Source organism: Silurus meridionalis, chromosome 27 (genome assembly GCF_014805685.1).
Source record: "Silurus meridionalis isolate SWU-2019-XX chromosome 27, ASM1480568v1, whole genome shotgun sequence".
Taxonomy (NCBI): Eukaryota; Metazoa; Chordata; class Actinopteri; order Siluriformes; family Siluridae; genus Silurus; species Silurus meridionalis.
This window is the reverse complement of record NC_060910.1, coordinates 7,566,644-7,589,797: the sequence shown is the minus strand read 5'-3', so window position 1 is coordinate 7,589,797 and position 23,154 is coordinate 7,566,644. Positions and strand designations below refer to the sequence as shown.

General features: G+C 36.4%; 2 protein-coding genes across 3 annotated transcripts; one reads left to right on the top strand and one right to left on the bottom strand.

Moving 5' to 3' along the window:
- Positions 1 to 269: 269 nt before the first annotated feature.
- ptar1 (protein prenyltransferase alpha subunit repeat containing 1) lies at positions 270 to 16,224 on the bottom strand. Of its 2 annotated transcripts, none has more exons than XM_046841736.1 (8): positions 16,120 to 16,224; positions 14,371 to 14,540; positions 14,195 to 14,261; positions 13,754 to 13,858; positions 12,644 to 12,839; positions 10,965 to 11,218; positions 7,535 to 7,863; positions 270 to 398 (listed from the first exon to the last, which is right to left on the bottom strand). In XM_046841736.1, the coding sequence occupies exons 1-8, from the start codon at positions 16,203 to 16,205 to the stop codon at positions 289 to 291; spliced, it is 1,317 nt and encodes a 438-aa protein (XP_046697692.1). In that variant the 5' UTR covers positions 16,206 to 16,224; the 3' UTR covers positions 270 to 288. The 2 variants fall into 2 exon arrangements, with proteins under 2 accessions (XP_046697692.1, XP_046697694.1); XM_046841738.1 differs by lacking the exon at positions 270 to 398 and adding an exon at positions 5,115 to 5,370.
- Positions 16,225 to 16,289: 65 nt separating this feature from the next.
- LOC124380597 (protein C9orf135-like) lies at positions 16,290 to 22,953 on the top strand. Its single transcript, XM_046841739.1, has 6 exons — positions 16,290 to 16,465; positions 16,563 to 16,674; positions 18,077 to 18,186; positions 19,336 to 19,404; positions 20,184 to 20,244; positions 22,513 to 22,953. The coding sequence occupies exons 1-6, from the start codon at positions 16,431 to 16,433 to the stop codon at positions 22,693 to 22,695; spliced, it is 570 nt and encodes a 189-aa protein (XP_046697695.1). The 5' UTR covers positions 16,290 to 16,430; the 3' UTR covers positions 22,696 to 22,953.
- The last annotated feature ends 201 nt before the right edge of the window (positions 22,954 to 23,154 follow it).

Here is a 23,154-nt window from a genome sequence, read left to right as displayed (position 1 = left end):
CAGGCTTAACCATGTGGTCCGATCCAACAGACGAGCTTCTGTAGCTCAAACCGCTGAAGAAGTTAATGTTTGATGTGTCAGGACTGTTTTGGCAGCAATGCACATGACTGCCCTCCCCCTCCTTGTTGGATTCAAATTGTCAGGGTGAAACAAGTGCAAAAAAAAACTTTTGTGGACCTTCATTTTAAGGCTTATGTTTACACCTTTCCAAAAGCAAGACATGAATTTGGCACTGCGGCGGTGCTTAGCCCCACCCACTTTCCTTAAACAGGTGGGTCTAGGAAAGGCCTAATAGCCACAAAAGCACAAAACACCTTCTATCCATCCTAAATAGTATCCGAGATTAGAATGAGTGTCTTGAATTGTCACATGTTGAAATCCCAAATATACCTGGATACCTGGACAGAAAAATAAATGCAGCAGTAATTATAATTATATTGTATGAATAAGCAAACAATAATAATAATAATAAAAATAAAAAGATAAAAAAAAACCCTATACCATAGAATAAAGATTGAAAGATTGAAGAAGAAAAAAAAACAGATGCAAGAAGGAGTGTGTTTATAGTGACTGTGTGTAACAGTGATCTCTTCTGTTACCAGTGTACAACAGATAATCTAAGGACTTTTATATCACTTACTAGAAGAACTAAAAAACTTGAGGATTCTGGCAACATTTGCTGAAATTTGAAGTTATTACAAAACATCACATGCACAGAGAAAAAACAACACTTTGTTTTTCCAGGATTTTTTATTTTATTTCATGTGGTAGGTAACTGACAAAAACAATTACTGTGAATACGTCTTTTCAATCTACAAATAAATATAGAACACAGACAAACTGCTAGATTTGTTAGCAACCTACGGTACCTTGTGTAAACTTACCTAGAAGGAATAAAAGCACTACAAAATTTTAGATTTTCTTCCCAAAGCTTGATGAAAAGTGGAAGAATGTTTCTGCATAGATGCACCTGCGCCGTTCAGTTCGTGTTGTGAAAGTTACAACAAAACAGGTCATTAATACGCAGATGCGATTTGAGAAAGAAGAATATTAGGAACGTCGACTTATTTAAGACAACAGTAATGAATACACAGGGATAGGATTCAAATTCCAAAGCCCTAAAAAGGTAAGACTCAGAAACAGTAGCTTTTCTCCTGATAACATAAGACTGTATGATGGCTCTGGTTCAGCAGGTAGTTGGTTTAGGAGCAGAACTTGTACAGCAATAGCACAAAAAGCGCAAAGTGTGTGAAAGGAAACATTTGGAAGAAGAACGTTTGTTTGTGCCACTTTGGACCACGGAAGCAGAAATAAAACATCACAAAAGGTAGGTTTGTTTCCAATAAACTTTGAGTAAGTAACAGAAATGGCAGCTTACTTTACGAGATATATGACAACTGCTACAAGTAACAGACATGTAACAAGAATCAGTTCAGGTAAATACATCTTACCACAGTGTAAAGGGACTATTTGGAAGTTAGTATTTATAAGTAGCATTTAGTGTAGCCAACGATTCTACATTCACTGACCACTTTATTAGGAACACATGAAATGATCGAAAAAAAAACAAAAAACAAAGTGGAAGCAGCACACTGAACATCAGATAAATCAGATGTTCTGGTTTAAGTAGCGCTGATCTTCTGGAGTTTACACAGAATGGTGTGGGGAAAGGAAAACAAAAAACACACAAGAACAAAGTTACAGCAAACAAAATACTTCAGTAAGGCTCAATACAACTTGACAGCTAAAAACTGCATAAAAGACCAGATGGTAGATTCTCCCATATTCAACTATTCAGGTTCCACTTCTTGGATGTTTTTTTGTATACTTGTAACATACTGTGTAAACTCTAGAGTATGCTGTGTGTAAAAATCTCAGGAGATCATCAGAATCTGAACATACAGAATCAAAACAGCCCACCTGGCACCAAGAACCATATCATGTGTACAGTCACTGAAAACACAATTTTCCTGGTTCTAAATTTGGATTTAAATATTAAATGAAGCTAATATGTACAGGCATGTCTTTATGCCTTACTCCATTGCCCCGTGATCAACTGGTTGGATTGGGGCTTAATAAATGTTGGCTTCATAGATAATTGGAGTAATTTTGAGGGCAAGGCTTGTCAGTTAGGGTGGGACAGTATCCATCCCACTCGGGAAGGTGCTGCTCTCATTTCTTGTAGTATCGAAATAGTCTCAGAAAAGCACAAGTTAACCAGTAAGCATCCAGAGCCAAGGCCAGGGAGCAGACAAACAGGCAAAACAGACCGCCTGCTAGTTGCATGAAGTCGTCAATCAGGGTCCACTAAAATTGGGACTGTGGTCTTTTCACTGAGTGAAACCTAAATGTAGAAATTCTCAGAAAGTCAGTTTAAGTAACTTGATTACCATTCAATTAAACAAGACTGAATTCACAACCAGCACCTTTGATCTAAAGAAAGGATTGCCGAATATTAGATCTCTCGTGTCAAAAGTGATGACTATAAACGGAATTATTACCGACCAGGAGCATATGAAATGTGTTTGATAGAAACGTGGATTAAACCGAGGGAATATCTAGCATTAAATGGCAAAGAAGGCGGTGTCGCAGCTATTTGTAATAATAATCTAAGCGTCAGACAAAACACTAAACACAAATGTAAAAAGGTTTTTTAGACCAACATAAAATATTTAGCGTCTGAAAGCAAGTCTATTTAGTCAATTCCATTAATTATTGTTTATAGACCCCAGGGCCCTACTCTGATTTTCGTGTAGAATTAACAGATTTCATCAGAAATCTAGCTACTACTTTAAACAAAGCATTAATTGTGACTTTATTATTTATTCTGATCATCAGGAAGACTCCTTAAGAACAGCAGTTTTAGATTCAGTAGGAATTAATGAGAATGTTATAGGACTAACTCATTTTTTCAATAATCTTCCGGAGTTATCGACATTAATAAGATCTCCATCTGACCCTGCAGTGCTCGACAGGGCAACTGAATGTCTAGAATCAACATTCCCTTAAACTGTAGATGATGGAGCCCCCCTTAAATCAAAATGATCAGGGAGAAAAAAATTAGCACCGTGGTATAATAGGCATACGCGCACCTTACACCTATAGCACTGTAATTATGACAGGCAATCAATTACAAAGTCTTATGCCTATTCATGAGAAAGACTTAATTCCATTTATTTCCTCATCAAAATCATCAACTTGTATTCTCGATCCCTTGCCTACAAGTTTCTTCAAACAGATAATTCCAGAAGTAATTGAACAACTTTGTCAGCTATAGGCCAATAATCAATATTTTTTAAATGTATCAGTTAGGCTTTAGGTCTCATCATAGCATAGAGATGGCGCTGCTTCAAGTGGTAAATAACCTGTTACTGACCCCTGATCAGGGTTTTGTCTCTATACTTGTTATGCTTGACCTTAGTACAGCTTTTGACATCATTGATCATAATATCCTCCTTGCTAGACTAGAGAATGCTGTTGTAATAAAGAAAAACAGCTCTTCTCCTGGTTGAGGTCTTCTTTGACTGACCGCAATCAGTTTGTTGATGTAAATCTGAGGTTTGTCTCTGAGGTTTGGTGTTCTGCAAGGATCTGTTTTTGGCCTACTGCTTTTCTCTTTATATATGCTGCCTCTGGGTGAAATTATACATAAACATGGTTTTAGCTTCCATTGATGAGCTAATAATACATAGTTGTATATTTCAGCAAAGACAGATGAGAGAAATCAGTTAAACAATGTTGAGGAGTGTATAAAGGACATTAGACAGTGGATGCTTGATACCTTAATAACAATTATGAATCTCTGGATGGTCTACAGCAGTCAAAGACCTTAGTGTGATTATTGACTCTAGTCTGTCCTTTGAGGCTCATGTGAATAACTACCAAAATCTGCTTCTTTCACCTCAAAAATATTGCTAAAATTTGATGAAATATAATGTCGTTACAGTATGCAGAAAAACTGTCTGGGTGTTCGAGTAAGCGCATAAATAAGCTTCAGTTAGTCCAGAATGCAGCAGCAAGAGGCCTTACTAGAGCTAGAATAAATTACCACATTACCCCTGTTTCAATCAGTCTACACCGGCTCCAAATTAAATCTCACATTAATTATAAAATACTACTACTGATGTATAAAGCACTTAACGGTCTCGCGCCACAGTATCTAAGTGAACTTCTGTACCAATATGATCCCCTACGCCTACTTAGAACAAAAGGTGCAGGCTATTTGTTGGTACCTCAAATAATAACGACTTCAGCAGGGGGCATATCTTTCTCTTATGAAGCCCCACAGCTATCGATCAGCCTTCCAATTAGTGTCTGGAACTCAGACACAGCCTCAGTGTTCAAGTCGAGGCTGAAAACATATTAATTTTGTCAAGCCTTTGATTGGTAGAATTTTCTTAGGTAAAGGAGCATATCTGGAGGGATCATGGATATAGAGTTTTTTGGGACATTTATATGCTGTCGTCCCCTCACTCTCACACATTCACTCAAGTTTGTTGCCGATGATGTGGTGGGCCGTCTCTTATCCCAGAGATCTGTTCTAGCTCTCCCTTTTAGTTATGCTGCCATAAAGAATCTTGCTAAAGTCCTCAACTGCACAGTATCCTTAAATCTTACACAACAGTAAGGATACTTAATAAAACATATCCTCTCTCGCTCTCTCTTTCTCAGTCAAGTTAAACATGCTCCTGAGGTACCAGTAACCATTGTTCCTGCCCTCTCCTTTCCTCAGATCTGCCTGCTTGCCCCAGCCTGCCTCTCGATGGCATTCTCTCCAATTGGAATAAGCTAGGAGTTTTGAGGATGGATTTTGACTGTACTTAATGTTAACAGTTTGCTGACTCAGGACTACAGTTTGCATTTGATCACCATCACAACAAACCTCAACATCAACAAGGACATTCTGTGTCACCCAGATGAGGATGGGTGGCCTTCTTGAGTCTGGTTCCTCTCAAGGTTTCTTCTGTATGCAATCTCAAGGATTTTTTCCCCTGCCACAGTCGCCACCGGCTCGCTCATTAGGGACAAACTTACACTTATAAAGAACAATCTTATTTATTCTTTCTTACCACATTATTTGTGCATTGTCCATTGTTAAAAGCTCTATACAAAAATTTATTTTATTGAATTGAATAAAGTGGTCAGTGAAAGCATTAAACGTGTCTTCGAAAATAATCTGCTGTATTGTCAAATTGCTGAAACCAAGATTTTTGTCCTGACAGGATCATTATCTCGGCTCAGAGAACAGAACCAAGAATTATATGATGAACTAAATTTATGATGACAGTCTACCTTTTAATGCATTTGGTTGTAGAGTGATGGAAGAATGGGCTTTATTGCCAAGCTACTGCACCCCAGAGCAACGTGGTGCTAGAAAAACAAACAAACAAACAAACAACAAAAAAACACACCCTAAAACAAAACAAACAAAAATAGGCAAATAGTCCTAGATAAAGTTATTTGATCACTATACAAGTATAGAAATAGAACACTTCATTTCGTATTGTCACTGTGCAACTGTGCATATATCATTTCATTAGACAAACTATACACTTCATAGTACACAAAATGGAAACTCGGTCGAGTTTTTTTTTTGTTTGTTTTTTTTAAGCTAAATTAAAGACAGTTTGGACTCTTCAGAGAATTATGTTTTGTCAAACACGTCATATCTGAGGAGCAAACTTAAAGCTGTTCTAGCTGTAAGAACTCAAATGTGTTTTATTGTCATTATAAATCTATTCTCTTACTAGTAAATAGTTTTGATTATGTGTATAAATAGGATATAGGATAGTACATTTGAAAAGGACAGGAGCGTACGATTTCCTAAAAACATACCTAGACAAATTTACCATAAATCAATTCTGCTTTACAATATTGTTCTATTTCAAAGGTTATAAGAAGCCGTAAGATTCGAATGCACAGCTAGTTTAATCATGACTGCCTGCAGCCGGGTTTACACTGTGCGATTTCAGTGGGCTATGAAGATTATACCATGTCATGCTGCCTGATATGATCCCATTACTGTCATCACTGTCGATTTTTTTGACAGGCTATGATAACGTGTCTTCATGTCAGTTTATATGATGAAGATGCTCGAAAAGAAAATGACTATGTTCCACATACACTATCAATCAGCGCACTCCTGCCTTGCATTAGTATTTGAAACAGTATTTGATATGAGCTTCAAATATTAGGTGAACGATATTGTCTATTAATATGTTTTGTTCTTACTGGGGCTACAACTGTATCTGGAGCTGTCCATTGAGTTTCCCTTTATCTTATGCTGCTCCTACTCTTAGTGGATTTGAGATGAGCATTACAGCAGCATTCCCACCTTTCCCCCATTTCTGACGTAGGCAAAATTTATTTTTGATTTAACAACCTGTTTTTGAGAATATCAAGTTATTATTAAATATTACCAAAGGATTTTTTCCCCCTCAAAGAAAACAGGGCTAGAAATCCTACAGTGTAAACCCTTCTGAAACATTTTAATAAATTGTGAGTAATTTATAATCAATTCTTTGCATAAATACAGTTCAAAGTAGTGTTAAAAGAGAAGCAGCATCTGTCAACCTGGGCCTGTTAAAGCCTTCTTTTGTGGCTGCAGAAAATTAGCACCATTTGCCTAGTGTTAGACTTTGTGACTTGCACTGATTCCAATTACAACAGCATCCTCAGGGGCAGACGAGTCAAGAAATGCTCGCACTCTAGTGCAAAATTCCCCTTCATAATGAAAACTCAGGCTATGTAACAGAAATAAAATCACACCGTTTGTGCTTCTTTTTTTCTTTTCTTTTTTTTACGCTGAGATTCAGACAGGATGTCACCTTATGGTTACGTCTAAATGATCTTTATTTTATAGTGTGAATAAATTGTGAAGCCTGAGCCAACTGTGAACCTACAAATTGCACAAGCACTACCCATTTCCAATGTGTATTAACAGTGTATTAAAAGGACGAATAAATATTGTTCCCAAATGGCTCAGCCTACTGTATGTTTTTGAGGAGCCTTGTGCTTACATCATAAACGGGAGCAAAGTGCTCTGAAATCTGTATAGACCTGTAAAAAATAGCAAATAAACAGGCACACCAAAGTAACCAAAGCCTGTCTGCTCTTAATGAAACAGTAGAAAATTTGCGTACATGTGAACGGCAGCATCATGAAGACGTCCTGCACTTGATTAAATGGTGCAACGAAAAAAAAAAGGAGGGAGGGAGGGAGACCTTAGGAAATAAACAATATTAAATGTTTCAAATAACTAAGAAAATAAACTATAAAAAAATAAATAAATACACCTGAGATATCAAGTACCTGAACAAACGCAGATACTGCATTACTAAATTACGATACTGCTATTAGATACTGCTACGGTTTACTTGGTTTTTATCATGAAGGGAAATTCACCTGCAGAGCTTCTCTGACAGTCTGGCCTTCTTCCGTTGCGGAGGGCATGCACGTGTGGTGCCAAAAATACGTTGATCTATCGAACCTCGCCCCTTTTCCATGGGGGCGGAGTATATCTTGATCTACTGACCTATAACCGAGTCGAGCCACTTCCTGTACGCGTTGGAGAACCGGCCCTGCTCTGGGTTCCTGCAGCTGCTGAGGATACGTGAGATGAACGCATGTTCGGAAGGGAGAGTGGGGCAGGGTGGCCCACGCTTCAGCCTTTTACTGTCCTGTTTGTAGCCTCCGTGCTTACTGCCCTCTAGTGTGCAGTCAACGTCCATGGCCTGGGAGCGCCTGCCTTCATCACTGGGGTCTGAAGAGTCATTGGGGACAGTATGGATGTGGCCTGAAGATACAGGGTCCTGCTCTTGACTGTGATTCCGCCAGTGGTGCCAAAGATAGAACACATGCCGCCTGTTCAGGGGAAGAAATAAATGCTTCGGTTTGAGATGTAGAGACAATGCATCATTCTGTTATATGGGTTAGTTTTATTTAAATGCAAAGGCTTATTGGATTAAATAAAATGCATGGCGGTCTGGGAAAACTCTTCACACTAAAAATAGTCGTAAAAGAGGTTTTTAACACTATACTTTGGACATCCTGAAAAGTAAATGAGAGAAATTATATTTAAAGATTTCTTTCCAATTCCACACACCACCTACTTCTATATGTATTGACCTGATCTACTTATGGATAAACAGTCTCATCAGCTGAGGTAAAAGTAATTTGCATCAATTGAACATGAGCCCATTCGACATCTGTTTGTTCATACTTACATTGATAAATTAATAATCTCAGATTAATTGAGCCAGTTCAATTCTGCTGTATACATTTCATGTTATTTATGCCTTTTTAAGAAGGTCATTTTAACCTTTTAAAATTCTGCTGTAGTCTATACCGAATCAGGGTTTCTGCAGGTTTCACCAAGTCAAATGTAAAACTTTTTATGGCTATGGATAGTGTTCAGCTTCAAGAATTGCTCTTAAAAGGAGAAAATCCATGACAATTCCATATATCGAGGGCATGAATAAATAAAGTAAGGAAAAAACCAAGACATTTGTTAAAGACAGTTAAAATTAGATCATATCTTTACTACATTAAATATTAAATGTAAAACACACACACACACACACACACACACACACACACACACACACACACACACACACACACACACATTCATACACATCTGCATTACCCAAATAGGGTCTGACAAATAAATGTAATTTAGTGCCATTTTAATTGATTATTCAATTTAATCAATTATAATCAAAAGTGTATTGCATTAATTTGATTTATTCTATTTTATTTTTTATAAAATATTATACAATATCATTTCATATATTATTTAACCAAGCAGACATTTTATTTAAAATTGTTTTAAAAATGTAAACTGTTCAAATGTTGATCACAAATGTTAATAATAATAAACTGCGTTAATAAAAATGACGAGCATATAAAAAAAAAGCATATTTAAGTTTTAGATAATTACACAAACCGAGTGTGATTTAAAACACTGGCAAACTTTGGCATACACTCAAAGCAAGGTCTAGTAAATGAAATAATTTCCTCAGAAAAATTACACTTAACAGCCCAATATAAGGTGTCAGTTTATTAAAACCAAAAAATGTTGAAGCGATCTGTGGTAATCAAACATGCACTGGAGAAATTATAAGTATCTCTACTTATTATTTTTAACCTGTTCATACAGGTTAAAAAAAGCTTGAGTATTACACTGATAACATTCTAATAGCTTTAAATAAAGACAGCAGCAACAGCACTTTAAATAAGTTCAAATTAACAGTAAAAGCTGAAAAGTATAAACCCACCAAGCACCCATTTTCCTAGCAAAGCCCCAGAGAGAGAGAGAGAGAGAGAGAGAGAGAGAGAGAGAGAGAGAGAGAGAGAGAGTAGGAAAGACAGAATTTTCTTCAGTGACCTATTATTCTGCAGCAAAGGATCATCCATCAAACTCTAACACTGCACTATAAACACATCAGGCCAGTCTAACAGAAGGCCAAGGACAACCTACTGGAGACAAAGTCACAGCACTCACACAGTGCACAGCACACAACGTGCTCAGACACACTCCAGCAACACAGCATGCAGCTGGAAAACACATCCTATCCTCATCACCAATCCAGATGGAGGTTAATAAACAAAGCTACTCAATGGAACTGTAGCTAATGTGCTCTTCCACAAAACTGGTACAGATTTAGAAAATCCTCTAATAAGACTCTACACATGGTGAACAACAGCAGTGTCTTTGTTATGCTGTACAAGGTGGAAAGGTCACTGCAAATCAATTGCAAAGTTGTTCTGACGTTCCCATGCTGAAGGGAGTGGTCTGCTTCAGGATGACCGCAGGGAACTAAAGCTCACTGAATGATTTAATAAGTGTGAACATTTATTGGAATCATATACTATGACCTTTACAGTCACCAGATTGCAACCCATCAATCAACTATTGGAGATTTAGGAATGATAGCACAGTTTCTCATGTGATTTTTCTCCTGTCTCTACCCCAACACCATCCCAAGAACATGTAATGAAACAAGTGATAAGTGGTATGAGCTGAAATAGACCAACATTCATCCTACACTAATTTACAGACACCACGTGACGTTTTCATTAACCTTTGGTTTAGATCAAGTATGCAAATGACCTAAAATTATTAATGCATAAAAATAAATGAATAAAAAGCTTTGTTGATAAGAAATATACAGGTTATATTTGATGGGAAAGCAAGAATAAAAACAACTCAATTGTTCAAATATAGCATTAAATAATAATAGCTCTAAAGATTTGATGAAACAAATTGAGTTGAAATACTATTCGAATTCAGATCTTGCACACACACTGCTTGGACAAAAGAAAAAAGATCAGGACACTGTGGTGGTCAAGTCATGATCCATCATTCTCCCTGTTGCACAAGCTGAACATGATGAGTCTTGGAACGTCATCCTGGAATATGCCTGAGCGTCACAGGAAAAAAAAAAACACGATTCCACTGACGATTTATCATTTTATTGCACCATAATGTTGCAGTGCACCGATCTCACCAATTGAACCAATCCTATATCATAACACTAACTCCAGAGGCTTGTACACTAGGCAGTGTGCATGATGGGTGCATCACTTCATGTGCTTCCTCCCTACCTTATCACACTCATCACTTTGGAACAGGGTAAAAGTATAGTATGCTTTCAGTGTATTTTTGAGTGGTAAGGCATAACAGGGTATTCGATTAAACTTTATTTGGAGCGCTTTTAAAAAATAAGATGAATTTGCAATGTATACATTTATCAAAGTGTATCACTAATAAGCAAGCCAGTGGTGAAATTGTATAAGCAAGAAACCTTGAAAGGAACCAGACTCAAAATGGAACCCTTCCTAATGTGGTTGGCACCAAAAGTCCATTCATTATAAAAATAAACAGATATACAAATGCATGAACATTGGCAGTTCTGCAGTCTGGATGTAAAATGTGTACGCTGTGGGCCATATGCGCTCACCTGTGGCACCACAGGGTCTCGTGGCCTGGGTACGACTCGATGAGGTCAGTGCAGAGCTCTATCTCATCGTGGAAAAGCTGCGAGATTGTATCAGTATGTTGGTCGTCCACTGAGCTTCCTCTGTTAGGTTGCTGGGTCTGACCCAACTCAGCTAGAAGTGCTTTGAACAGGAACTGGCGGTAGTGAAAGCCACTGTGGTCGGACACATGCATGGACACCCAAAGTCTTGTGGAGGAGAGCTCGTCATAAAGAATCTTTACAGGAAAGGAACAAGCATGTTATTTATGCAAAACGTTATAAGTTTGGTGGTTCGTCGAGGTTTAAATAAAATTAAATCAACTGGACTGAAAGATTTATTTACATACACAAACATACAAAGACTCCTACACTAATCCCGACTACTAAAGCGATAGATAACGGACAGAATTATTATTAGAGATCGATTGATTCATCTGTTTTGCCGATTAATCTGCACAGTAGCTGATTGCTGGAATTCTCCGCAAAAATCCATACCGATAAGTTTTTCTGGCTTGCGTTCGTTGCTGGAGCAACTGAGAACGTCCACTGCCATTACGAGAGCGGCCTCTAGAGGCGAATCACTGACACCACGTGCTGTTTGTTTTAGCACAAGACACTGCGCAGTGCAGAGTGGTATAAAAATTTATTATTTATAATGTATTAATTATACAATTATATTTATTAATTCATATATTTATTTAATTTAGCACATTTTCGTACACAATTTAGTACGTGTTTGGTTTTTATCCAGTAGGCATTTTAAAAAACTATTGGTTGATTAATCAGTTATCGGCAAGTACGATTTAACCCAGCTGTCAGTATAGGTACAATAGGTAGACCTCTAATTATTATTATAAATCCTATCTTTCAACCAATTAAAAAGAATATACTGTGGAGTTGCTAATAATTATGTGGCACGTTAATAGCTGCATCTTTTGTTCAGTTCGAGTTCAGGGGTTTTCCACAGTTTGCAGTGGCAATTTTTTTTTTTTTACACTTTACACAGCATTACTATTATTAAACATCTACAAACAAAAAGCCCACAGTCAATATAGAAGCCTCCACCACCAACAACCCTAGCATTTCTTATTACTAATTAGTATGCACTGAATACACCTAAAAATAAATAAATAAAGAAATACTTCAAACAGAAAGGTACAGTAGAAAATCTTCATGCTGTGACCTTGAACCAGTTTGGATCGATTCCAAAAGCTACTCAGTTCATCTTCTGGTTACAATAATTTCATATAAATCCTGCAAACATTCAACCACTCATTGACTGGTGAGCTAATGATAAACCCACACTGCATGTAGAAATGGAAAAATAAAAATGAAACGCTACCACCACATACTTGCAAAGGCTTAATAACCCCCCTTTTTTTATTAAACCCAAGAGATTTTTTTTTTATATTCAAGACTAGACTACTGTTACTGCATACAAATAGTACAGCCCCTTTTCATGTAAGAAAACACTTAGGGACACTTTAAGGACTCAAAGAGAGTTCATAAAGAATCAGTGCAAACCGTTTTCTGTCCCTGATATAATATGTAACTTCTCTGCATTAGTCAGTCTGATAATGTTAATCTGCATTATTTATTTAGTAAACACACCTCAGGTCAACTGTTAAATAAGAAATACACCCACAGTTTGCCCAGTCTACCTTGAGATTGCCTTTGGCCATGTGCTGCAGAACCCAGATGCGGTGCGACCATGCGTTGTAGTTGCTGGCGTATCTTCCTGCAGCATCTGCGCACACTTTCATCTCCTCCTGCACGGCTCTCTGTATCTGTTCACTGTATTCACCTCTCTCGTCAGCTTCACATGACTCCTTCTGCAACCTCTTTAACACCCATCGTCTGCCATGCACACACACACACAATCAAAGTCCATTACTACACCTTAAAAAAGTAAAAGAAAATGGCAAATTCAAACTCATCTAAAAAGAAGAATATAAAAAAAAATAAAATAAAAAACACTAATGTTAAATTAACATTAACAGACTTTCTCTTTTAAGAACAAAATGTTTCATAACCTTTAACCTAAATTTTAGCTTGTCTCAAATTGTGCTTTAAAAAGTAAAAGTGAAGGATTATATAGAAGAACAAATGACATGACAAGAACTGTGCTGCACCCCATCTTTTTTCTTATCTTCCATGTAATATTCAACAGATGTGACCTACATTTTTATTCATTTTGCAGATGTTTCGACCCAAAGTGACATGCTAGCAATGCAGAATACAAGCCAAGCACCGAGCTCAGCCTTTGAGATTTAAGCTTCCTGCTCAGGGGCCCAACGGAGGCTGTCAGCTCTGATATTTAAGCTCATAACCGTTCCATCACCCCTGAGCTACCACTGTCCTGAAATCCCTTTAAAACCTCTTGAACCTCAAGCAATATATTTAATAGTATGGTAGGGAAGCGGATACACCTTCCACCCACATTTCAGACAGAACCACAAACACCTGCTTAAAAATCTGAGGTCATGCAGTGTTCCTAGCAATACTTAGAAAATTGCATGCCTGTGGGCCCAAACCAGGATCAGAATGAAAATCAGAATGCGGGACTGAATAACTTAATCTGGGATGCTTAATATTTTAACAATCTGCTCGTCTGACCTGATTTTGCTGCCGTTTCTACTTCAACTGGGTCAGAGATGAATAAGGAAAACTGGTGCTAAACTAATATTATGTGGACAATGTTTTACTATTAGGAGCACAATCCTGAAGCTGTGCTTGCATTACAGGTGAGTATGAAGTAAACTCAGCCTGACCTGTGTATCCATGTCTCTGGGCTTTTCGGATACTTGGTCAGCGCTAATTTCCCTAAGTAAAGGTCCTTCTCTGGATTCAGCACTCCACACTCAAGAAGTTCTTTCCTGTAAATGAAAAGAAAAAAAAAATGCACCAACAGTTAAAAGCGAGTGCTGACGTGAGCTCCATCTAATGGACAAATTTTCAAAATCCAACATGTTAATGGAGTCTGGGTGTCAAATCATCATCTTTTAAATGCATCACCTGAAAAACAAGTGTCCTGTAAATAGTAAACACATCTATATTAGTGCAGAAGTTAAAGACATGAATTCAAGATTTATATATAAGAATGTGTAATCACTTAAAAAATTTGAAGTAGCCAGTTATCATTTGAGGAAGATTTTAATTTCTATGACCTGTGTGTTAATTTTTTACATTTGTTGCCATGTCAGACTGATTACCTGACATTCCAGGCAGTGGTAAAGTCCGGGTTTAGTAGCAGTACTGTGGATGTAATATCAACAAGCGCTGTGTGAAGAGACAAGAGCCCTAATTAGAGAGCATGGTGACATCCTTGCCATGTAACGATGGTATTCAAGAAAAGAAGTAAGAATATATCAATAAAACATGGCCTTACTGTCGCGGTCCAGCCACTGCTTGCGCTGCCGATAGAGCAGCAGCTTATTGTGTACATAAGGTAGTAGAAACTTCACACACCAGCTTTCGACCCCAAGCTTATTCTCCACCAAGACGATAGGGCTTCTGTTATATCTAGCCTCTGGGCACAGTATAAGTCCAATCTCATCTCTGCAATCAAAAAAACAATGTAAGAGTCACAATAAACCTTTAATTAAACCTTGAACATTTTCTTGAATGGCTTCACTTGTACAGTATTTGGTCTATTCAACTAAAACCCTGGTGCGTTCGTTTCTAGGCGTGGTTTATTTAATGAGGTCTGGATGCACGAGGCAGCCACATGAGAATGCAAAGCAGAATAACTGTGCTGACCATCAATGAACCAAGCAAGGCGATCTCAATCCAGTTCCAAGTGGTGAAAATAAACCAGCTCAGGATCCACCCAAACAAAGCAAATAAAAGAAAAGAAATGTGTAGTAAGGAATGCAAGGCAACCTTTTCTCATTAGGAATTATGTTAAGTTATCTTAGCAAAGGACATTCTGCTAAAGAATTCCTTTTGTTCCGGATATTTGGCCCTACAGACTCTGGATAAAAAACAGATCTGGTTTAAACCTTTTATTCGCATAATTCTCTCTTTATTTATTTAGTGACAGCTCTGTCTCCTCTTCATGATCTGGCAATTTTAATTATACATGTGCATGGGAAAGAACTGTTTATTGTACCGTTTTGCTAACACTAACTGAAAAAGCTTTAGGAGTATGATTTTATTATTTATATTATATATATAATTTCAATGTCAATAAATGATAATAGACAATAAAGCTCCTTAGAAGCAGCAGGTACAGAGATGTTTTTATTTCTTTATTTTTTCAAAACTGAAAACAATTCAAACATCAGCACTAGTCTGAAATACTGGAAGTGTCAGATGCATTATATTTTGCACTGAACTACATGATGTGGCATGTGGCAGCTGACCAGTCTTGCTTTAAGCCATGACATCACATCTGTAGTGTTTCCTGCAACATCACTCTGATAGCCTGCAGAGATTCATGCAGGATTTCAAGCATCATGGATTACAGGCTGTACTCAGAGCTCAGACACAAGATCAGTATTCCATCACAAAAAAAAAGAATAAATCTGGATTGACACATAGCTGTTTCTTTATATAAGATTCAGATAAAAGTGAACTCAGTTAGATGGCCCAGATATAACTCTGGAGACAGATTAATGAGGTCAATGAGCATCTTGAATTTGGGTTGTCTGGAAAACCATGAGCAGTAGTTTAGTCCAGAAAGTTCAGCTTTAAGTCAAGGGGGAACGCCTCTAATGGCAGATTTTAATTCAAAAGAGACATTGTATTTATACGACAGGTATCTCGTGTAGACTTTGTGATGCACAACAACAAAAAGAAAGCTTAAAACAGCTGTAAGAGACATCAAGAAAGCAGAGAGTAATGAAGTGAGGTGCATTTGTCAGTCTGCTGTCAGTTTGTTTCAAACGCAAGGTGTTAAAGCATATAACAGCCTATATAACTAAAATATATTCTTTTATAAATAATATATGCAGATAACTTATTAAAGATTATCGCGGCTAGTCTTAGATACACCTGTCCACCAAACTAGCATGCTAGCTCAAAAGAAATAGTTTGACTGTCCATCCGCGCGCGCGGACATATAAACATATAGAAATATAATTTATAAAGCACTTAATACACCGACAAGTATAGATAAAAAGCCAAAGATACCTACATGCCAGGGTTTCTTTTAAACGCGTTAGTGATATCTTTGACAACTCTCTGGACCAGGACATCCACCTCCTCCTCCGACTCGGCCATTTTTTTTCTTCAGCGCGCGAGTGACGTCATGACGGGGTGACTCAACTTCATCCGGGACACCAAGCAGCTTTCGCGCATGCGCATATTGGACCGGTCGTTACACCTGACAACAAGGTGGCGTCGTTAGAAACGTGCATTGGTTGTGGGTAAAAATAAAAAATAGTGGCAGCTTATTCGTCTCGTGTTAAAGTATCAGTACAGAAATCCGGTTTCATTTGGTTCAGTATGAATTGCAGAAAGAAAACGCTGATTTCAGACTGGTGAGTATTATTAAAAGGAATGAAATCCAGCAAAAAATAAATAAAAATAAAAAATACATCAATTAAACTGCTTCAATAATATTCTTTTGGATTGAAGGCACAAACACAGAGAGGCAGATCCAAAGGACTATGATATCTCTGCATGTGGTGTTGGACAAAGAAAATTGCACCAGTCAACATACATACATTTTGGCACACACTTGGATTCTGTAAGTGTTAATTGTACTGAAATCATCCGTAAAGATGTTTTTTCTTGTCACGTGTACATTACAGCATAGTAAAATTCTTCACATGTCACAGCGATGTTAGGAAGCTGGGGTCAAACATGATACAGACAAGCACAGAGGGTTAAGGGCCTTTCTCAAGGTCCCAACAGTGGCAGCTTGGTAATAGTGAAGTTTGAACCCCCGACCTTCTGATCAGTAATCCCGAGCCTCAACCACTGAGCTTCTATTTCCCTACTAACCATTTATAAATGGTTTTTTTTCTCACATTTTAACATGAATTTATATCTGTCCAGATGATTTCCAGTGATTCTATGTGATCATAATCAAAACTGCTTATCAAACAGCTGAAATTTATCCTCTTTGGGTTATTCTCTCTTTTTTTTGTTTTTTGTTTCCTATTAAAATGAGCTTGGGGAACTGACAGCTTGGCTGTTTAAAAAGCTTTCTTTCAGACTCTTTCAGGGAGTAAATAGGTTTTTGTTGCTCACATTAGGCATTTCCTGGTGCACTCGGCCCACTAATCACATTACACATGACTGAACTCTCCAGAGAGACATTAGTTACAAAAGAAACCAATATCAGCCAGAGGTGTTGTGATGGGAAAAAAAATCAGATTTTAATCCAAATCAAATGTTTTATTATCTTGTGAGTTCATAGTTGAGGAACAAACTGGATTCAAATACATGGTGCAAGTTGTAAACATACAAGCACCTTAATCACTAGAGTACAGACAGACTGAGTGTTACTGAGCAAGCTTTATCATGTTTATTCGAAGTAATAGATAATGATATATAACCACAAAGAAGCAGTTTATTAAAAACCACTGAAAGAGCACATTAAAAGCAATAAACAGTAAAATAATACTTTAATTATTTTTAACATATAACAAAAATGTAAGAAAGCGAGTAAAATTATGTAAATTATCCGTATATATATATATATATATATATATATATATATATATATATATATATATATATATATATAAATTCAACATTCAATTTAACATTAGAAAGATTCCCAAGATTTCTAAATATATATTATATAGGTTGGCAATTTCACCACGACTATCACAGTCAAATTATAATGCACAAACAACTGCAAATATCTGCATTTTATTCCTTATACTTTAGTCATACTTTTGCTGCCACCTAAATTTCATATTCCTTATATAAATTTTTTTATGTTTATTCCCTTCTTCATGTTACCAGTACATTTTGTTTTTATGTTAATTTGATGCTTATAATACAGACAGATGATGAAAGCATTTTACTGCACCTTATTGGTCTCTAGACTGATAACATTTGGAATTTTAATTTAGATTTTTAATAAAAGAGAAAGTGGGTTTAATGGAGTATATGGTTAAATTCAGATTTTTTTGCAGGACTGGAGAACAACCACCCAAATGGCTCATTCAAAAAAGGAGCCTGAGGCCAAGCACACTGCAAAATCAATGGTGCAGACTGACAATTTCCACACTCTGGTGTTTGACAGGTAAAACTGACCTTTAAGAGGTATTACTGGCTACTGCCAGGATATTTCTAGGGGTTCTGCACTCCCGCTGAGCACATTTTAAGTTTTTTTCCTGCTATTAATCTGTCATATTGAACTCACTGAGAGCTTTATATTTAGCTGATCAGTTGCAGCAGCATCTCTTGACCATAGAGTCTAGTGGGGCACAACCACATTACTGTCATATCCTAAAACTAAATTACATGTGATGCCATCATACTTGTTTTAAATTTTTTCAGACTCCCATAATAAGGAAGTCGACAACATACTATCGTCCAGCATAAAGTCTGGCAGCTTCATATTCCCTTATTCAACTCTGGTTAACACTGCAGTTTTGTTTGCCAGATTTCATAAAAAGTTTCTGACCCAACTATATCTCAAACTCATACAAAAAACTTGAAATGAACCCACAAATATTTGTTTATTGGACTTTTTCCTTTCTCAGTATTTGTGAGGGAAATATGGTCACTGTGGTGAACACACATTTCTCATGCATAGATATGATCTATTCCACTTTAAAGACATTCACATTTCTCACCAAGTTTGAACAAGTCCTCAATTCTTCTGATCCCCCCTAAAGTATAAAAAAAGAATAAGAAAAAAAACCCATCCTCTTAATGTCCAGGTATTTTTTGGGGGCTGTAACCAGCACACAGGAATGTTGTACAGTATCTGATGTTCTCAAAATGTTCCTAGAAGATCTTTCTGCATCATGTAAAAGACTCCTCTCAGTCCTAGAACATTTAGATTAGGTCTATAGTACTGAAAAACCATTTTCACATTATACAGTGGATCAAAATCAAATGTATATGTAAGGTCTTTGTATTTTATAATACTTCACATACTATTGCTTCAATCTTTTCAATGTCTTTCTCCTTTGCTTTCACTACGTTATGTTTTACCACTATTAAATTATTATCATTATTATTATTATTATTACAACATCTACAGCATTAGCGGACGCCCTTATCGATATACAAAAGTTCTTTGAAGTCTCTATCAATGAAAATCAACACTGGATTACTAGTTTTGCAAATTTAGGATTATTATTGGTGTTGTTTCAATAAGTAGTATTTAATAATGTGTCAAACAAACAGTCCTTTGATTTAATACATTCTTTTTTTTTGGCAGAGAAACTGGAACAGCGCCCACAGCTGGCAAATGTGTCCTTTCCTGCTCTCAGCCTAGCTGTAATGGAAAGTAAGCAAGAGAATTTAATGCAGTACATCACTCTATCGTGTTACAAGTCTCCTGTTAATGTGAAAATGCTTTTTTTTTTTTTTTTAATGAGTGTCTGAGATTGTAAGAAGCATGTTTTGTACTCTGTTGCCCAGTAGAGGGAAATAGTGATCATAAGCTGATTATTTGATATTTGCAATTTTTTCCATACAGCACGATTCATGCATAATATATTACAAGTGATCGATAACACATCACATTCGAAGGCTCCTTTCTAATTCTTGACTTTAGCACAATAAAGCTGCAGCAAGCCTGTATTTAGTTTCACTAATTCGAGTGTTTCTTGCAAATTCTTTTGTCCTCATTTGTTCAGTGAGCACACATTTACATTAAGATTTATGGCAAATGTCCTTATCCAGAGTGACTGACATTTATCTCATTCCTTCAACTGAGCAAAATGGGGTTAAGGGCCTTGTTTAGGGGCCCAGAAGTGGCATCTTGGTGTGACTTGGATTTGAACTCATGACCTAGTTCTTGTGAACTAGTTATTTATCATTTATAATAGAGTAATTTGCAAAGTAATAGTCATGAAAATATTCAATATTTTTACATCATGCAGTAAAACAGCAGTGGTGATGGATATTTTTTAGGTTTAAGCACAACACAGTTGCCAGGGTCATACTTAATTGACTTGTATAATAGCTTTTATATAAAACTCTTTATATCATAACTATAACATAACTATAATGGCTATTACATAACCAGAATCTAATATATCCACTGTATACATTTTGTTTCAGTGAGTTAATTACTACGTATGCATTGGATTACGTTCCACCTCGTTTTACCACCAAACGGGCAGTAAGTATAACATTTTACTGTATATGTGATAACATTATTCTAATAAATAAAATTTTAAGATCAGAACAATCAACAGATTGGTGAATATTACAGGTTATACAGCAATATTTCTTTTGGCCAAACCTGAATATTACTACAAATACCTTATGCAAAATGTATATTATCGTATAATTTTGTTTTAGCTGATAGATAACAAAGACACACCGTTTAAAAGTGCGTCGTTATACTGTTATTTTTTTTTTTTTATGTAATTTTACAACATTTTTTATAATAGGGAATAACTGTTTAAACAACTTTAAACAACACTAAGTGATAAAATATATATATATATATATATATATATATATATATATATATATATATATATATATATATATATATATGACACGAGATATACACTAGATTGAAAAAAGTTTGTGGTAACCTTCATTCTTCTGAGAAGATTTTCCACAAGATTTTGGAGATTTTTGTAGGGTCAAGAGGCTTGGGGCGCACTCAGCATTCTAATTCATCTTAAGTGTTCAGTAGGGTTGAGGTCACGGCTCTAAGGCAGGCTTATCAAGATCTTCTACCCACTTCCAACCCATGTAGATCTTGAAGGGAAAATTGAATGCTACCACATGAATGCAACCACATCTCGAGATATACACTAGATTGAAAAAAGTTTGTGGAAACCTAAGATTTTATGTATTTTCTGAACATCGTATTCTACATATTTAGTCCCCATTTGCTGTTATTATAACCTTCATTCTTCTAAAAAGATGTTCCACAAGATTTTGGAGATTTGTGCTCATTCAGTCACAAGGTCATTAGTAAAGTCAGGTACAGGTACTGATGTAGGGTCAAGAACCTTGGAGTGCAGTCAGCGTTCTAATTCATATCCAGTGTTCAGTGAGGTTGAGGTCACAGCTCTAAAGCAGGCTTCTCAAGATCTTCTACCCACTTCCAACCCATGTAGATTTTGACGGGAAAATTAAATGCTACCACATCTCGAAACACTCTATACAATTGTGTGCCTACAACGTTGTGGTTAAAAATTGTGAAAGAACTATGTGTGTAGCTGAAAAAGTGATGTCCCAATACTTTTGGCCATATATTGTACATTTCAAAGAGAAAGTACTTATATGTTGAGTAAATTATTTACTATTATTTATAAGTACCGGAATATTCCCTAACTCTCTAATGTTTTCCTGATGGAAAATCTATTTACTTCAAACTCATTCATAATAGAAGCCTAGAGAGAAGTTACTTAGTTCGGGTAATTAAACAGGGTGAATACTTCAATATATAATGCAAAATTAAAGGTGCAACTTTTTAATTATAACAGTAAAAGTCTTATGATGAGACTGATAGAACTGTCTTTATGCAGTATTATGCAACACTGGAACGATTAATAAAAGTATTAATAGAAAAAGAAAAAAAGATTTTATAGTGGGTAGGCTTTTTTTATATAATGATCAGACATTAAAGAACTGCTAAGTTTAATTAAAGATGTATTTACCGCATTCATTTATTAACTGAAGAAAACACCAAAATGCATAAACATGTTAGTGTAATGATTAGCCTTAGACCAATGTATGAACACTATATTGCCAAAAGTATTGGGTCACCTGACCTCTTCTGGTATATGTGGTTCTCCAAACTGTTACCACAAAACTGAAGGCACTCAATCGTACAGGACGTCTTTAGATGCGCTATAATAAATTTTTGCATTCACTTGACCCAAACCCAAACCTGTTCCAGCATTGCAATGTCCCTGTGCACAAAGTAAACATATGGTTTACATGCTTTGGACAGGAAGATCTTGAGTGGTCTGCTATAGAGCTCTGATCTCATCCCTACTGAACACCTTTGGAATGAATTGGAATGCTGACTGCACCCCAGGTCTCCTCACCTACATCAGTACCTGACTTTCATAATACCCTTGTGGCTGATAAACACAAATATCCATAAGCAAAATCCAAAATCTAGTGCAACATTAATTATAGGAATTATAAGAGCAAGTTGGGACTAAATGTGAAATGCAATGTTCAAAAAAATCACATACCATACTGATGACCAGTTGACCCAATACTTTTGGCTTTATATATTGTATGTTTCTTCTAAACAGGATTTGCTCTTTTCAACAAAACTTGAAATTCTTGTCTGTTTTCCAGTTGAAAAACTGGTATATTTTTTTTATAATATACATCTAAATGACTAGCATTGCATATAAGATTAGTGTTTCACTTTTCTCAGTCCTATTAAATGACACTTTTCTGTCAAAAGGTACAAGCCAGAGAGCTGACAGACAGGAAGCAGGATTTCAGAAGACACCAGTCTCAGTTCACTGATGTAGCAGATCATCGACGGTGGGGACGGAACACCTGGCAGGACTTTAATGATGCACAGGCTGTAATCCAAGGAGTGGCAAAATCCCTGTATAGACAAATAAATCTTTCATGCCCATAAGCTTCCATTCTAATACCTTCTTTTACTTGTTTTGGACTCGTTAGGGCAATATTTAATCAAGTATGTCCTGCTGGTGTTTTTCTTTTTAGCATTTATAACGTTCTAAGTGTTCAATAATGAAATATATGTAGATAAGTCATTTATACCACCCACTATGCACACGTGCAAAACTAATATAAACACTGTATAGGCCAGAATTTGGTTTCTGTTCCAATGGGAACTGCATGCTGGTGAAATAAATCTATTCCTTTGCTTCTATACATGTTTCTTCCATTATCTGTTCAACAAAGGTTGCTGCTTCAATGCATACAAATGTGGCTTTAGTTTTATTTCCACTAAGATTTGTCCTTGGTCGGCAAAAAAACAATTGTGCAGCCCTGACACACAACGTAACTCTGCTGAACAGCAGATGCAGGTTTTAAATTAGAAATGCACATCTTTTTCCTGCATCATCTTCTT